Here is an 18,605-nt window from a genome sequence, read left to right as displayed (position 1 = left end):
AGAGATGATGAAACAGAATCAGAGATGGGGCTGAATGAAGACTCCCACTGTCTCAAAGTCATCTTTACGACCTCATGAATTATTCACAGCACCCTGGCTCCCCACTCAACATGCAGACACACATATGGCTACATGCACACAGGCAAACACGGGCATGAATTCAGATATCGTGGCATTTTCACCGTTATAGTAGAAGACGGTTCACAGCTGACTTAAACACAGACCTGAATTGTCCACGTTTCATATTTTCATTTAAATCTGCAAGTTATCCAGAAGCAAATATGACAAAAACTAGAATTTACAGCATTACTTTTAGTTTCTAATAATCTGTACTGTTTGCTAAAAAATGTATAGACTGCGCCACATTATTACATAAGCCTCTAAACTATAAACAGGTGATAAACTAAAGCAGAAAAATCTAAAGCACCCACCCCTGCAGTGAGCACCTTCCTAAGCCCTGTTATGCTGTGTGTGTGTGTGTGTGTGTGTGGGGGGGGGGGGGGGGGGGGGGCTTTTCAATTCAGATGATAAGGACAGCTCCTCTCCTCTGGCATGAGGGGTCACTGGATAGCTTTATGAATATAAAAATGATGTGACTCATATGCCATGGCCTTCACAGTTTCTAGATCTCAGCCCAGTTGAATGCCCAGCCTTCATCACTACCATGAAAACAGCAAAGTAGGGAATCTCTTTTTAGCACTGCTGCTCCGGTTAATGCCCAGGTGGACCGGATCCTCACGAGACACCTTCATGATGGTTTTGTCCATAAATGTGTCGTCCATCTGTTTGCACACTCATGCAGTCAGTAAGGAAGCTGACCAAGTGTGATTAGTAACATATTTTTTGCCATGTGTGTGCTTCATGAATAAATGTATTCAGTTTCTAGGTATGACACTATTAGTGTTAATCGTGTCAAAACAGACTCGAAGCAGCAAACTGAGGAAAAATAAGGCATCGAGGATGCAAAAGATCAGGAGATGTGTTGGAGAATTGCTTCTATTTCACCTTAAGAGACTCTTCCAGCAGAGCAGATAGAGATCAAAGGGCTGTCGGCTTCAGGCTGAACGCTTCCTCAGAAGCACAAAACTAGCTCTTCTAATCATTTGTGCTGTCAGTGGGAGGGTTGGAGTAAAAGTTATTAATCCTTATACAAAAAATGTGCCACCCCCAACTCTGCTGCTGCGGCACATGTGTCAGTGCTGAAACTCTCAGCGCTATCCTGATTAGCCTTCAAGTTTAAGGCTATGTTCTCATATCAGCTGTTTAACGTTTTGTTCTTTACATGTAACGCAAACATGATTCTTTTTTAATCCCTCAGATAAACGTCAGTGACTCGTATAGTAACGCTGGATTCAGCTTCATTGTTGGAATTGAGAATAAGACAGAGAGCTAGAAATAAAGGCAAACTGTTTACTGGTAACTGTTTTCAACAAAGGGGGGAAATAAAACTAAACTAGGAATGAGTAAGTTTTGTTTTTGCTTTGGTGCGTGTCCCTATAGCAGCGAAACAGCTGTGTATGGCAAAATGTTTGGAACAGTCCCTTGAGGCTTGGAAACTAATCTCTGACTGCAATGGATTTGGGGAGTGTTAATACGATTTAAGCCTTAAAGTATTAATCCCTAAGAACCTTAAGACACTCAATGAATTTGGGTTTTGCAGCATCAACTCTATATGATAATTACCAATCAGCCAGCAAAGTTCAACTTATAGGAATGTGCACAGAAATGCTTATAAGATTGTCCCTGAGAACTCTACAGAATTAGCTATTAAATGGTTTAATTGTGGCTAATGAGCTGCTTAGTGTTGTTCTTGGAACGAGATGAGTTAAAGGCTGCAGAAGGGGCTTTCAGAAAAACAGATGTTCTGTCAGTTTAATCGTGCTGATGAAAATTATTCACATGTTATCATCAATCACAGGAGATGTCTGCTAAAGCAAACTACTTCCAACACTTTCTGCAAAGTAATAGTTTAAGAAACTTTGGGAATTCATGCTAGTGCGAGAAAGTAGCATCTCACATCGTGCCGTGTGTCAGCATATGTGCTGCCATATATGGGCTGATGTAAAAACATGAGCAAAAGAAATTAGAGATGGTTTAATAAGAGCAGCTATATCTCTCTGCTTTATTGGTTTATATAATGTCACCAGTTTCTGCAGCACATACACTGTAGCATTGCAGCTATGCACACAGTGGTGCCTTCGCAGTAAGCTGCTAATGAGCTTGTAAAATGCTTGGTTTTCCTTTTCATACAGTTCAAACATACAGTATATACAGTAACGTAGATATAAAACAAGTATACTGATACTGAACGTTGAAAAAACCGTGTCAGCATCAGACTCAAATATCCATCGGACGAGCCTCACAAGGAACGTAGATGTCATTTAAATCAGGTTATTGCACATTACTTAATGTCCCTCAGCCTCTTACAAACACCTTGATAACAATCCCAACATTTTTCTCACTGAAGTATTGTTTTCCCACAATTTAGGGGCCTACATGAAATATTACTTTGGGCAAAGGCGAAACTCTCCACAGTATCCTGCCAATTCTTCAAAACGATTTAATTAATCAAAAACAAACAACAGCAAATTTGAGGACACCAATATTCACATTTAGGACATAGAAGACAGATGGTTTGAAAGAGAAGCGAAAGAAGCATCTATGTCCACTGAGAATGGCCATCTTTGAACAGAGGGGCGGGGCTTATTACATCAACTATCTGCCATCTATAATCTAGTTCTGAGAACCTTCCCAGACGCCACCTGACCTCAGGAAATCACATGATAGGGTGGGGCCAGGTTTCACAGTGGGTTCTCCTGAAACCTTGGCTGATTTTCACACCTTGGCTCATGTGATTAGGTAGAGGATCAACAAGGGGTTCGTGACCCCCTTGGGGGGGGACACTCCCCTAGGACTTAAATCTGGGACTCTGCACCATTTGACCTTAGAACTGAAGAAGCCTCTCGGATGAGAGATGAAACGTCTTCAAGCAACTTAAAGAAGTCCAGACGCTTTTCTTTGCAAGCTCCTTAGACTACGATGACCTGGATGACTGAGAACCTTCACTGACATACAACAAATAAAACAGGGCGCGTACATTCATTCATTATTTGAATTTTACCAACCAGGTCTAAAATCTGATGGCAATTTAAATTCTGTACAACACACTAGCGAGGCAATAAAAAGCGTAACATTTTTACCTCTGAAGTTGTTTAAAGTCCATTTAGTGATGTGAGTGGCAAGATAATTGCTTTCCTCACTTTCTGTCAGGGCGTAAAAAATGGAGCACACACCACGCACGTGCTGTTTTGGTAATGTTTTCCAGCATTGTAGCCTGTCTGCATCTAACTGATGCTTAGCCATACCTGTACCTGCACAGGACCAACAAACTATTTTTGCCACTGAATTTTGCTCGTGTAATATTATTTTTCTGACCTGTTCAGAGGATCCACCACAATGGCCCGGGGGTGAGACATATTGCCTTCCAGCAAAGTCTTCCTGGTCTGGGAAGCTCTGTCCAGCCTGGCAACACTGATCGTCTTCCTGTACCCATCGTTGGTCCAATACAAGTTATTCCCAATCCAATCCACTGAGATTCCTTCAACGTTGTCAAGTTCTACAACAAAAGAATTCAACAGAACTATCAAATATATGCCACATCATTATCTATACACACAACTCAGCAGGATTTATAAAAGACATCAAATATTTTATAAATGTTGTTACATTATTAAAGAACTTTGGGGTTAGTGTTATACAAAGTGTAACAAATGTACATTTTAGGCTGTTGGAGTGTGTTAAATGTAACATGACTGCACTTGGACGCACCATCTTTCAGTATAGTCTCTCTGCTGCTTCCATCTATTTTTTGCCGCCCAATCAGGAAACTGGTGGTGTCAGCAAAGTAGACGTGTCCCAGCTCTGCGTGGTAGTCGATGGCTCGAGGGTTGACCAGGTCTTCGATCGGCACCATGTGCTCGTCACTGGACTTGATGTTCATGTCCAGGCCTCGGATGACTCCCGGACGCCCCTTACCGTAGAACAGGAAGATATCGTTTTTGGGCTCTACAAAGCAAGAAAGGACAGCGCCCTTTTTTACTGTTATTGTCAGTTAATTGGTGTAATTCATCAGTGCTGATCCTAGCATTAAACCCTCTTACTGGCCACATTGTTCTCATATGTTTGCCAGAGCCTGGGCTATTCATTTACCCTAATGGAGCCAGTAATCAGTGCCAATGACTATACTCTCCCCCCTCAATCACAGCCCTGCTACGAAGCTGCCTTTAGCGTAAGAGAAGAAAAATGCTTGAGCAAACAGACAATTGAAATACTTACCCTGCACTGTTTCTGAACTAAAAAAAACCCACGCCTGAGCAGAAAGGCAAACGGAAAGGCCCGGAAAGCTGAGGCAGCTCCTCGCCTGCCGCTCAGGGGACTTTATGTTCTCGAACCCTTTGGGATCCTCTGGAGACGCAAAGGGAGGAATGAAGGAGGGCTTCCATTGAAAGAAGCAACCTCTCCTCACTCTTAGCGCCTACCCAGGAGACTAGGATGCTGAGGGTGAGGACCACACATGCCTCTCTCCAATTTATCATTTCGTGGGGGAGATACCAACTACCCAGGAGACAATTAAGCATTGCAAGAGACCCAGATATCAAACCCCACTGTGACTGCTCTTTGAACAAGGACTACCATTTAACACTAAATCTCATTATGCTTAGGGAGATGGAAAGCACGAGCAAAAAGAGATAGTGTCATCAGAACATCTATGAGGGGGGCATAAATCAAACGTGTCACGCTTTGCCTCCCGATGCTTCGTTACCTCGATCGAAATGTGGCGGGCCCTAAAATTGTGTCATCAATTTGATCCCCTGCTTTTATTGTCAACTACACAATGTCCAGCGATTGATCAGACTGGCCGACAAATGCAGACAAACTTAAAACCTCATTATTGCAACAGTCAGTCAGACTCGCGACAGGTCGATAGCAGAACATTACTCTCAAATGGGTGTAGTCACCATTCGCTGTGATCGTCATCGCTGTCGGTCGAAGGCCGTGCATGCGTGGCATATGCTTGGCTCTAATATGGTACATGAGCAGAAGATCCTTGGCTGACATTAGTTCAGATCCTTTTAAATTAGAAAAACTGCCAGAGAAAACCTTTTAGATCTGTGCTCTTTAACTTTGACTCCAATCGGCTCACAGTAAGTATTTCAAGTATTCTAATAATATTCCATCTGTCTTCTTCCACTTATTGAATTTGGGGTGCTGGCTGGGTTGGGGCGGAGCCTATCCCAGCTGGCACAGATTAAAAGGTAGGCTGTTAGCTCAGAGGTAACACGGATAACCTGGAGCACCAGGACAGAGCCTCCGCACAGATCCCCAGCAGCTGTTTGTTATGAGGCAATAGTGCTAAGCACCTCACCCAGGCGTTCTAAAATTCAACATGTGGACTGGAAGAGCCAGGGATCGATCCACCAACCTTCAGATGAGGAGACGCCATCGCCGCCCCCACAATGATACTGTTTTTTGAAATAACATAGAGAAACTATTTCTGACATTCTGTGTCGGTTCATTCTCTCTAAGAGGAAGTGATGTCCAGCTTGTGAGAAAATGTGCCAGCTGCTGTATTTTCTGAGAATCTAAAGACTGAATTCTGAGTGACACGTCAAACAAAATCAAACTTCTCCCACTGCAGTTTCCAAACTCAAGTATCCCACAGAGTGGTTTAAGTCTAATCTTATAACAAACACTGGGGGCTGGGAGATTGCAAAAATATTAACATCTTCATAAAACACAGTTTGACTCCACAGCAGATCTTATACTAACTTTTACAGGACATTCCATCGAAGCCCAGGCTGTAGCCCATACGGCAGCGGCAGGTCCTGGACTTGTAGCTGCCGCTCAGAAGGCAGATGTGTGAACAGCCGCCCGGCTTTCCGTATGAATCCATTTCACACGCATGACTTCTGACTGTGAACGAAATGAGAAAGAGAAATGTCAGTACTTTTGCTTATATTTTACTCAAATATATGACAGAAAATAACTTGAAAGATACTTGCAAATATTCACGCATGTAGAAACTGTCCTTTACCTTTGGGCTGAGTGAGTTTATGATAAACCCGCAGTCCTTTAGAATTCCCCAGGCTGGCGAGCGTCCTGCTGTCTGCTGTGATGTTGAACCTGTGGATCTGCAGCAGCTCTGCAGAGGAACTCCCTTTGGAAGGGTCAGAGTGGATAGCATAGAGGTAGTCCTCAAACACAGCTAATGAATAAATGTACGACACCTGAAAAACAAGAAAGATCCACATTCCTTTTTTTCATCTTTCATGAAACCAGAATCACACAAAACCATAACATGAAAATAAAATAAAAGAATAATAAAAATGAATGAAGGAAGACTTGCATGAGAGGGACGGGCGATAGCTGTGGGGCTGTTTGGCAGCCCGTGCAGAGTCAAAAGCCTGACTCCACTGGGAGGCTGCTGGCCCTGATACTGCAGCCTCCATGCTACATTTAGCAGCCTGACACCCACACATAGCGACATGGCTGGATGAGCTGTGTTCACAGGAAGTGCACCTAAGCTCACTGGCCCACACTTTGACATCAGGGGCACCAAGAAACACGCGTCAGAATAAAGAAATAAATAAAAAACAAACCACTCAACCGTCTCCCCCTGTGGAGTTTGACCTCAGCACTCTACTTTCACACGAGATGCTTTTTTAAGGAACTCTCACATACTACTTCAAGAGCTTGCAGCTCACGTTTACAGCACAGGAAGCACTCAGTACCATCTGTATGAAAAACATACAGCGTCAACTTCATATAGAGAAGTGGATTTGCGACACAATGTTAAAGCAGCTAACTGTAATCTCCTCGGCTCACCACAACAGCAGAGAAGAACAGAGGATATTTAGATATTTTTTGAAGTGACAAATTTTACTTTGTGGAAGTTTAGAAACTCCTGACTGTCAAGTATGAAGAGCTTTAAAATTGTAATGCAGCGAGCAAACCTATGGGGAATCATTTGATGCGAGCGGCTACGACATTAAAGACCACACACGGGCTAAAGAAAAGACAGACAGCAGCAACATCGCATTTGTAATGCAAATGCAATGACATGAAGATACTCTGTCTAATGAGGGCGCGAGCAAATGAATGAGGCAATATCATGCAAAGAACACCTGCATACAGAACACGGTGCTTGATGTGTATGTTCTTCTTTCCTCATAAAGCCCGAGTATCTAGTCCAAGTTGGCTGAAAGGACCTTTTAATGAATAATCATCATTTGTGATGAAAGGACTCAAAAGTGTGCTGCAGGAGTGAGACTACCGATACGCTCATTTGGAAGGCAGCCCCACGTGTGACTCAATTTCTTCAATTTAATAAACCATTTATTCGCCACACAAAAGCCCCTTTTGTCCGAAATGAAGAGTGAATTAAAACAACAAGCAGTGAATACACCACCTGCCTTACAGTGATAAAGCACAGTGCCCTGAATCGGAACATTAACCAAAGAACACCCTGTAAGTGGATCCAAATCAGAACAGACACTCCTGATAAGAAAAGCCTGACGTTAGTCCACAACGTGCGGTCCGTGGAAGGCAAACATCTGTGCAAAGTGGCACTCACTTGGCTGCCGTGGATAATGGTGTGCCTGTTCTTGCCCTGGTAATCCACCACGTCGATGTAATCCAGGTAGGCATCGGCCCAATACACCAGCTTCTTGACCACATCCAGCGCCACAGCAGTGGGTTGCTCGATTTTATAATCGACCAGCCGGGTCCGGTTGGTGCCGTCCATGTTACAGCGCTCGACCTTGGCCACGTTCCCATAGTCAGTGAAGAAGAGCATTCTGCAAGGGAGGGGGGGTTAAATCATTAAACGAGGTAAGGGATACCATCATAGTCACAATGTGACCGGAAAAAACCTCACCATGCATCATTTTAGTAGTTTGGTTGGATTTATCCCAATATGACAGAGTGATACTTTATCCTTACAGCCAACAATCTTAGTCTAATCCAATGTTCATTCAAGCAGTTGTCAGCAGTTTTGTATTGACCCCCTCGAACATCGACCGCGCACTCTTGTTGAGTGTTACTACTATTGCAACTAACCAGTTGAGGTCCTTGGGCAACATTAGGGGCTCTGGAGATTTCTCAAGAGTTGTTGATGAAAAAGGTTGTGAACTACAAGAGTTTGGAAACAGAAATACGAACATATTTCATCCAATAACTGAATCCCTCAGACGGGGTTTTGCAGGAAAGCCAAACAGAAAATCCATTCAAGCAAACAATATTCAAGCATAAAATGTGACTTTTTGGGAAGATTCAAGTCAAAGTTCTGATCTTAATCCAACAGAGATGTTGTGGAAGGACATAAAGTACAAAATTAATACATTCACCAACCCATGCAAATATGTAATCAAGTTTCATGTAATAGTACAACTTCAAACGTCTGATCAAATAAAAATACAGAAAAAATGGTAACAAATAGGTTAAAACACATGAATGCATTAAATCAGCACAGAATTAATTTTAATTACAAGAAAAAAGATTTTAAAAAACAGCAACGCTGCCTTTGAAGGCCTTGTAAAAATGACTTGTTAGACTGCTTCTCTGATACAAGCCCATAACCTTGAGGCAAATGCAATAAAAGCAGCATTTTCCATTTCTCTTTGGGTAATTTTGGCGACATTTAGAAAGCATGCTGCAGCAGACCTCGGGGTATGTGAGCAGACACAAAATGACAATGTGTGATGCAGTGAGAAGCCACCTTCAAAACCAATCTAAAAAGACACAGGGAGCCAGAGTAACTACGGGAGGACAGGTGTTATACACAGTGTCATTTGATTCTTACTACAGGTACTAAATTACATCACCAGAAATAACTGGAATGCTCTTCAGCAAAAGTAACAATCTCTGAAAGTTTTTAAAACTGCTCATTTATGCACATTCAGTCATTTATATGGAAGGCTTGCCCCGCTGCCTCGCTGGGACTCTGTGAGGATGGATCTCTAACAGCTTCCAGTGATAACCAGCTCCAGCCAGAGAACGACGGGAAGCCGACTTAATCTGCACAAGTCAAACCAGAGGAGAGATGTGCTGCCCTTTGAACCCTCGACCAAGCTGTGCTGAAAAACTGCCGGCATCAGCAAGGAACCGAGCTCCCCAAACAGGTGCACCTCCACGTGGCATATCAATGACTGCTTTCTAGGATTAGGACGGAGCCGATGCTGTATTTGTGCATTCTGCAGCTATGATGAGATCCTTGTTGGATTCTGGGAATGAGCACGTGTGAAAAAGTGAAAAGCACGGAGGCCAGCGAATAAAGGCAGGAGCCTCACAGCTGGAGAATCAATGAGCAGCGTATCGGCCAAAACTACAGCAGCATCAGGACACGGCTGGTTTCTTTCAGATCCTCTTGCATTTAAAGGAGTGTAAAATCACGGAGGCTTAATTTAAAATAAGGCTCCTGAACATAATTCTGTAAAAAATAAATTTAGAATAAATACAAAAAAAGTAGTGTTGCAGTGTTTGACTCTGGCAACAGCTTAAAGGCTTTAACATTGTTTTTCTACGACAAATCTTGCACAAACATTTGCCAGAAATAGATCCTGTTGACCTTTGATGATTCCTGACTTTCTGTAACGCCATCAGCAGGGTTCCAGTCGCGACTTTAGAGATAATAAATGAAATATTTTTACAGGATAAATCAGCATAATAACCTTGGTGATCTTTTGTGCCATCAGTGCATCGTTTTATTTCCAAGTTTGACACCTGCAAAACTGAAACAGTCCCAAAAATATAAAAATGTCAGTAATCAGATTCCAGGCAACAATTTTGTTCCCCTCCAAACAAATTATTAGCATGTATACATGTAGACTTTACTTCCATGGACAGGGCTGACGCTGTGATGCAACAGCAGGATTTTAATTATTTTATAATATCAAAGCTCGGGAGGAAACTTGCCAGCAGCGGTTCGTCATCACGGGTATACACCCTACACTAAAATAGGACTCGTGGGAGAGGACGCTTCAATTTTGTAGTGCTGATAAAAATTTTAGCTGAAAAACAAACCATACCATCCATCAAACTCTTCTCAGAAAAGCTTTTTAGAGAGAAGAAGAAAAGGCTGTCCATCAAGTTAAAATGCTTATCCAATAGCAAGAGAGGCAAGGATGCAGAGGGACGGAGTGCCAAACCAGGGCATATTCTATAAACACTGCTCCTCACGCTGCGCTGCTATCTAACACCTCCCTGATTTCTTTTGTTTTCACTCCATTGCTCTGGGCTGACAGACCTCTCTCAGGCTGTACCTATTTCTCACCAATTAGAGTCAGGAATAAGGCTCCGAATACTTCTGTGTCTCCGAGAGTCCATCTATCCAGCAGCCTGCAAAACCAGCTCCCTTGTGGGGCAGCAGACTCGAGACCACTATCCATCTATATCTACAGAATAAGGTTCATATGTGTATGGGAGTCATGTGTGATTACAGCACAACCACTTAAGAGACAGCCTGACTTACAGCACATCACAGGGAGTGCAGTGTATTCACTGTAACACAAACGAGAACAAAGAGCTGCAGCCAGCCGACTGTCCCTGCCTTTAAAAAAACACCAGCTAATTATTTTGATTAGACCCAGAGGTTTACGGTCGTAAACAGAGGCGCTGGATAAGCGTGGATTATAAAGCAGAAATCCCCAACGTGACAACAGAGTGAATGAATTACACGTTTAGGTCAAAGGTTCATTTTGTCTCGGTCTTACGAGGTCTGTCGTGACAGTTTAACGTGATCGGAGACGATTGTTTCTACTGCCAAACAGCCAAAAACAGCTGAAAAAACCGAGAACGGGTATACAACGAAAAATTTGCTTTGACTTGTCACAAATACTGGAGCTTTGCTGTTTCATGGCGAGACCGGGTTGCAAAAAGAGTTGCTGATAATTGGTTCACCGGCTGGTACAGCTGGGCCATGCAGTGTGTGTTTGTTCTGCACGGTGACACAGGAATAATAAATTCTCCAACATTGTGATCACTGAGACTGTCAGCCGCATGCTCTAAATGTTACAGTTTCCACTGAGAGCAGTGTGGGAATATGTTTTCTCCCACTGGTGCTGCGCTTTTTCGTTGATCTTCAGAGACAAAAATCCTGTAATGAAAGTCCTGTTGGGGCATGTTCTTCTGTGGATGTGCAGCGAAATCAGTGAATACAAATGAATGTCTAGACAGTAGAAGATATATGTAGCATCACCAGTTATTCACCAAATTACACACAGAGAAAATGGCTCAGCTGAAGGACAGGAAATCATTTAAATCCCTTTATTGTAACCCTCTTATACTCCTCCTGATAAATCTCTTGTTATCAGCAGTGAAATGTAATTTTTTGTCCTTTCTCTGATATTTTTTTCCTCTGAAAAATGACACACGGTGATAAATGAGACCTGCGTGGTGGCTTTCTGAGAAGGTATGCACTCACCCCATGAGAGGATCCAGAGCTATGCCTTTAGGATTGAGCAGGTCCAGCTGTAGGACGGTAACGCATGTGTCACCGGCGCGGTCACAGACAAAGATCTTGTCAGTGACGCGGTCGACAAAATAAAAGTTTCCTGTCAGCCAGTCAATCGCCATCTGCTCCACATCTGCAGCGGGAAAGAAGAAGACGCGTTAGATCCTCGTGTAAAACAGATGCTATGTAAATAAAATAAGGTTTCCGTGGCAACCAAAGAGACAAAAATAATGATGAAACAGAAGCAGCGGGTGGCCTGGTTATCTCGACTTATAGTCTTTAGTCACAGATCTGAGCGGATGAGGTTTATGGGGCTTTACTGAGAGTTTGATGCTTTAATCTCGAAGCAGTTCTTTCTTTGCACGTTTGTAAAGTATCTGAAGTTATGAAGCTTTGTTTGCAAGGATACATTTAGAGGGGGATGACTTTTCCTTGCAGAAGGTCTGTCGCCACTCATGTCCAATGAACCTGCAAAAATATTACTGCAGCAATCCTGCAGTATTTGTGTTAAAGTAGTTTTCTCCACGTCCGAGCTGAGATCAAACTGACAACAATGTTGTTGTTAAGATACTGTGAACAGTTTCCTGACGGCAAAGGCAAACTCTGCTACTCATGATTAATAAACTAAATCTTTATTTGTGCAGTTGTTCCAGTGCCCTTTTAAATGATACCATGGCCATTAATAATTCTGATTAGCTTGCAGGTTTCTATTAGACTTTAACAAATGAAAGTCGAGCACATTTGTTATGAAATGGGCTATAATTCATGGGAATCTTTACTAGAGCAGAAAAAGGTAGCACTTCTGAAGCAGCACAGCGAGTGCAGCTCGCAGGCCTGAATGGCGATTGCAGGATAAAGATGAATTCCAAAACTGCTGAGGCTAACCTGTCGCAAGCCTCGGTGATAATGAGGAGATAGAGCGAGAGAGCTCGCAGGTAAGAGAGAGAGGGAGAGAGCAAAATACAATGAGAAAACAAAGAAGCGTGAGCCTGTGTGTGCGTGAGCCCCGGATGATGCTCGCCACAGGCAGGGATACCTTTTATTCGTGTGGTTAGATGGCTATTTATCAGAAAAATGACAACAAAAGAAGGAAAGAATGAACTGATATAAACATACGCTGCAAACTTTGTTGAGTTCGTATTTCCTGTTCCCGTGTGAATCCACGCAGGCTTCTTGTTACAGCACAGCGGAGCTGCCCAGAGGACTCTGAAGACAGCACCCAGCACACACTTTCCTGGTTCTGCTGGAAATCCAGAGCCAGCGTCCCATTTATCCTCAAGGACCTGAGCGGCTGAAGGCCGCTCCCATTTAGATGGGTGACGACGATGCGATCTGAGCCACCGATGAGAAGCGCTGGCCGGCTGTCGCCAGGATCTGAAATAAACATACATAAATCTTATCGTGGGATGACTCAGCAAAGCTATTCTGCTAGCTCAGTAAAGTTTCCCTTAAAAACAGTGTGATATGCAAAATATATGAGCGGAAAGACCATTGGAAAGTTTACTGTCTAACTGTTCAGTGTTAACCCAACCAAGACAAACATGCACAATATTTCTAATTCCACCACTGGACAAACAAACAGCAGCGCAGCTGGAAATACTTTCAGAACAGATTTCTTGAAGCTCAAATAACAGAAAAGCATCGGCATTAACGCAGATATGACATGTGAGTTTTCACCAGCACACACTCCCGCCTGGACTCGTGGAACGATATCTGTGGTGGTGAAACTGAAATAAGCCTCTTTATGGGCTTAATTGAGCGTGCACAGTCTCTGACATCAGGTTCACCCCCTGAAAGGGCCCTTATTTATCCCAATCTTCAGCACAAGTTCAAGTCAAGGGCTGCCCTCCTAATATAGGTAATAAATCAGAATGTCCACTTGAATAACTGCTAGTGCGTGACGCAGGGACAAGCGTTTTTCTCCCACACTGGGGGGTAGATGGGATTTTGACCATGCGAGGCTACAAACATGTATCATGGGAAAAGATAAATATCAAAGTTATTATAAGGAATTAGAATCATTTTATTTCAAACATGAAACAACAAGAGAAAAGAAAAGTTTTATGCTGGAAAAGCAGCAGGATGAAGTTTACACTTTGTCTGTTCTGCCCACTTATTTCAAATTCCATTATTTACAAATCAATATTCAGAATTCAACATTATATAATCCATACATGTTTAACTATATACAAGTCTGCACTTATATACAACGCACGCAAACAACTGAAGCTCATAAACCAAAACAACAACAAACTACATTTCGACATAAACTAGGTGTCAGGTTACAGGATGTAGGAGCCAAATACTCACAGACACCAAAGGATGAACTCAAACAGGCAGCTTTATTACGCCGTAACAAAAACATACTAGAGACAAAATCAGAAAACTAGAAACTAAGGACGAGAACAAAGACACTAGGAAACTAGAAACTGGGTGCAAGGATAACAAGGACCACAGAGGAAACACACAGCACATGGAAGTGGTACGACACGACAAAGGGGGAAGGAAAACACAGGGCTTAAATATACAAGGAAGTAATGAGGGAATGGGAAACAGGAAGGAAACACAGCTGGGACTAATCAGACATAATGAGACAAGAGGAAGCAAAACTAGATGCAGTGACATAGGACACAGACTTTCAAAGTAAAACAGGAAACACGAGACAATCACAAAGATGCAGACACTGAGACAGAGACACGACTGAGTGGGAAGATGAAGGGAACAAGGAGACGAAACGAGGAACACCAGAAAGGAAAAGTAACAGAAACCAAAATCCTAGGACTAAAAATGTAACACAAGCAGAACCAAAACTCACGAATAACAATAATGAGAGAATGTAACTAAAACACACACACAGCACTGTGACACCAGGCACCCTGTGGTTCGTAATGTTTTCTTTAACTTAATGACGAGGTATGACACAGGCCGCAGTGTCCAATCACAGCTCATGTTCACACAACATTGAGGTTAAACAACCAAACATATCCGATACACCGGGGTTACATCTGACTCTACACAACCACATGACACTAAATGTCTTTAACAGGTTCAACTATCAACTACAGAAAGTATTGATAATTGTATTTTGCACATATTAGATAAAAATGTTTTCAACATTACATTTGCACTTCAAACATTTGTAATCGAGTAGAAATGAAGAGCATACGGGCGTCGTCACATTTGTGCTAGGAGAAAGTAAAACTCACTGAAGTCAGAGTCAAAGCAGAGATTAAACCCAGATTAAATCCCTAAAAAGAAAAATGTGCGCTTCAGAGTTCCAACTTACACTCGCTGCGTTAATATGTTTTTCATATCCTGCTGCTCCTCATCTCCTGACCTCTGAGAGCTCTATCAGGAATTTATATTCATGAGCTTTTACAACTAATGGTAACCCCATAGTTATCCTTGTACCACTATCGCTCTCTGCTAAATTAATATTAATGCATGTGAGCATTGGGTTCAGTTAAGTTTATGGGTAATCATATTCAGTTTATTCTTGGTAGGACACCAGTCACCGTGATTAAAAGCTGCACCAGCGGTGTTCTCCCCAACAAGACGTGTTGGGCCTCCAGCTATTTTCAACCCATATACGCCAAAGTGGCAACAACCCTAAAAAACTAACTTTACGTCAGTGCAGGACACGGACGTGTAAACTACACAATCTCAGGACTATTTACACACCGCACTCACCACAACACAACAACTCTTTGATTTGTCTGATTTCTACAATAAGTAGGCTGCTTTCCTCACTGGGGCAGATTTGTTAGCAGCATCGGGCATTAACATAAATCATGGTGATGTCAGGTATTGTCTCTGCACAAAATACTCCAGACTGCGCCCACTTAAAATCTCATGCTCATTAATTTGATCATTATCCTGGGTTGACCACATCCAGCCGTCCCCGTGTGGTGATGGATGTGGTCATCGCTCAGTCCCATTAATCTTGCGCTACCAGTTCTTGTGAAAACCGAGGAGACGATAAGCCGGGATTCCACGTCTGAACGAGACAGAACGCGTACACTGTGCTAATTATGATGCAAGTGTGCCACTCACCTTGTTTGGCTTTGCACGATATCCTGTTGGGCTGCAGGATGTACCCTTCTGTGCAGCTGCATCTGTATGACCCGTAGGTGTTGGTGCAGGTTTGGCTGCATGCTCCATACATGGCACATTCATCATGATCTTATGGAAAACAGGAAGAGAGTCATTTGTAACAAATTAGGTGCTCAAACATGACCCAAATACATAAAGTATACTTAATGTGGCCTCACTCTGGCACCTCAGGTATAATTACTTTTATAAGCAATGCGCTGCGCTGGAACGGCTCTTTCTCATGCCTTCCCCAGCAGAATCAAACTCCAGCAGCACTCCCACTTCGTGAAACTTTTCCTTTCCATAATTATGCAATTCTACGCACAAGTTATGTGCAGAATTCAAATAATTCAGTGCAACTGTAGCAAAATCATGTCCTGTGCCTCACACCATGAAGAACATAAAAAAGCACGAAGAATTTGTATACATGTGTAAGGATATATGTGTGTCTGTGCTGTGATGTGCTGTGCACGAGGCCCAGATGGTTCTCATATAGGCAGCAGCTCCTGCTTATTTGACTGAAAGAAGTCTGGCCGAGGGCAAAAGGAGAGACTTGTACAGAGAGGAGGGAAGAAAAGGGGGAAGCGTTCCTGGCAGGAGGCCCCCACCAGCGGTGCAGGATCCTACCTCTGCAGCTCGTCCCGTCCTCCCCAACCTCAAAGCCGTCAGCACAGAAACAGAAGGTGCCGTTTCTAGTCATGACGCAGCCATAGCGGCACCGGAGCTCGTGGCAGGCTGACAGCAGCTCTGCAGGGGGGAAAGGAAGAAAGGAGCAGAGAAGAAAGGCTATAAATGAGTAGGTGGAATAGGAACTTACTTCTTTGATTATTCAAGCTGCCCATCACAAGTTTGCTTCGATCATTCACTCAATGAATGTAAATGACAGAAATTACAGACGCTCCAATGTAAATGTTAGCTATGGTATCTCTGCAGGAAGGAACGAGCTGAAACAAATGTCACTGTGTTGATTATTAAATGTCAAACAACATGGGCCGGAGGAGACTGAAGACATCAGCATTTAAATAACATTAAACTGCATGTTTCATAAGTCCGATATAAATGATCAGACGAACACGCAGAAGCAAAACACATTGACAAACTTTGTATTGTTAACTCGTCAAGTGACAAACGGGCTGGTAACGGTGCTCAGGAAGCTAACGCTGTCATGTTGTGATGGGTTATGATGCTCTGGATGGGAGAAAAATGGCTAATTATGGCGTGATGAACATTCAGCAGAATAAAAGTGAATAAATGGCACAGTGGGAAGAATAACCCTCGAAACAAAGCTTTAATAGGGCAAAGACTGATATGTCACTGCTGAACATTAATTAATGTCAACTTACAGCCCCAAAGATAAAGGACTGTATTGATTGTGCTCCGGCTTTCCTGTGCTAACCATTTCAAGACATGCTGCTGCAGACCAATTCATTTCTTGACAGGTTGTATTCACATTCAGTAGCATCGTGGGAACACAATGACAGTCGGAGCTCGAGTTATCATTACTTTCTAAATGATGGTATTTGGGGGGTTTTGTTGTAATTTTGTTATTGTTAAGATCTTGACAAGTTACCAGGAGTTGGTTTTTCTTACTGGGGAGAGGGAGGTCTGGGCCTCTCTGCTTAGGCTGCTGCCCCCGCGACCCGGCCTCGGATAAAGCGGATGAAGATGGATGGATGGTTTTTCTTACTAGCTCAGTGACCAATTTCACAACGCTGATTTCAAACAGAGGATATACAGTGGGGCAAAAAAGTATTTAGTCAGCCACCGATTGTGCAAGTTCCCCCACTTAAAATGATGACAGAGGTCAGTAATTTGCACCAGAGGTACACTTCAACTGTGAGAGACAGAATGTGAAAAAAAAATCCATGAATTCACATGGTAGGATTTGTAACGAATTTATTCGTAAATCAGGGTGGAAAATAAGTATTTGGTCAATAACAAAAATACAACTCAATACTTTGTAACATAACCTTTGTTGGCAATAACAGAGGTCAAACGTTTACTATAGGTCTTTACCAGGTTTGCACACACAGTAGCTGGTATTTTGGCCCATTCCTCCATGCAGATCTTCTCAAGAGCAGTGATGTTTTGGGGCTGTCGCCGAGCAACACAGACTTTCAACTCCCGCCACAGATTTTCTATGGGGTTGAGGTCTGGAGACTGGCTAGGCCACTCCAGGACTTTCAAATGCTTCTTACGGAGCCACTCCTTTGTTGCCCGGGCGGTGTGTTTTGGATCATTGTCATGTTGGAAGACCCAGCCTCGTTTCATCTTCAAAGTTCTCACTGATGGAAGGAGGTTTTGGCTCAAAATCTCACGATACTTGGCCCCATTCATTCTGTCCTTAACACGGATCAGTCGTCCTGTCCCCTTGGCAGAAAAACAGCCCCATAGCATGATGTTTCCACCCCCATGCTTCACAGTAGGTATGGTGTTCTTGGGATGCAACTCAGTATTCTTCTTCCTCCAAACACGACGAGTTGAGTTTATACCAAAAAGTTCTACTTGGGTTTCATCTGACCACATGACATTCTCCCAATCCTCTGCTGTATCATCCATGTGCTCTCTGGCAAACTTCAGACGGGCCTGGACATGCACTGGCTTCAGCAGCGGAACACGTCTGGCACTGCGGGATTTGATTCCCTGCCGTTGTAGTGTGTTACTGATGGTGACCTTTGTTACTTTGGTCCCAGCTCTCTGCAGGTCATTCACCAGGTCCCCCCGTGTGGTTCTGGGATCTTTGCTCACCGTTCTCATGATCATTTTGACCCCACGGGATGAGATCTTGCGTGGAGCCCCAGATCGAGGGAGATTATCAGTGGTCTTGTATGTCTTCCATTTTCTGATGATTGCTCCCACAGTTGATTTTTTCACACCAAGCTGCTTGCCTATTGTAGATTCACTCTTCCCAGTCTGGTGCAGGTCTACAATTCTTTTCCTGGTATCCTTCGAAAGCTCTTTGGTCTTGGCCATGGCGGAGTTTGGAGTCTGACTGGTTGAGGCT

General features: G+C 43.1%; 1 protein-coding gene across 5 annotated transcripts in view; it reads right to left on the bottom strand.

Moving 5' to 3' along the window:
- The window catches only part of lrp1bb (low density lipoprotein receptor-related protein 1Bb), a 256,409-nt gene that overhangs the window by 130,522 nt on the left and 107,282 nt on the right, over positions 1-18,605 (bottom strand). For all 5 annotated transcript variants that reach the window (XM_087830079.1, XM_087830082.1, XM_087830080.1 and 2 more), the window contains 9 exons: positions 16,229-16,348; positions 15,563-15,691; positions 12,626-12,883; positions 11,480-11,642; positions 7,634-7,856; positions 6,095-6,287; positions 5,830-5,973; positions 3,829-4,065; positions 3,436-3,616 (listed from right to left, as the gene is read on the bottom strand). In XM_087830079.1, the coding sequence (XP_087686205.1) occupies positions 3,436-3,616; positions 3,829-4,065; positions 5,830-5,973; positions 6,095-6,287; positions 7,634-7,856; positions 11,480-11,642; positions 12,626-12,883; positions 15,563-15,691; positions 16,229-16,348 (1,648 nt within the window). The remainder of the gene's footprint in view (positions 1-3,435; positions 3,617-3,828; positions 4,066-5,829; positions 5,974-6,094; positions 6,288-7,633; positions 7,857-11,479; positions 11,643-12,625; positions 12,884-15,562; positions 15,692-16,228; positions 16,349-18,605) is intronic.

This window comes from Neolamprologus brichardi, chromosome 16 (assembly GCF_056152115.1).
Source record: "Neolamprologus brichardi isolate AB-2024 chromosome 16, ASM5615211v1, whole genome shotgun sequence".
Classification (NCBI taxonomy): Eukaryota; Metazoa; Chordata; class Actinopteri; order Cichliformes; family Cichlidae; genus Neolamprologus; species Neolamprologus brichardi.
The sequence above is the reverse complement of the archived record's forward strand: the minus strand, read 5'-3'. Positions and strand labels throughout refer to the sequence as shown.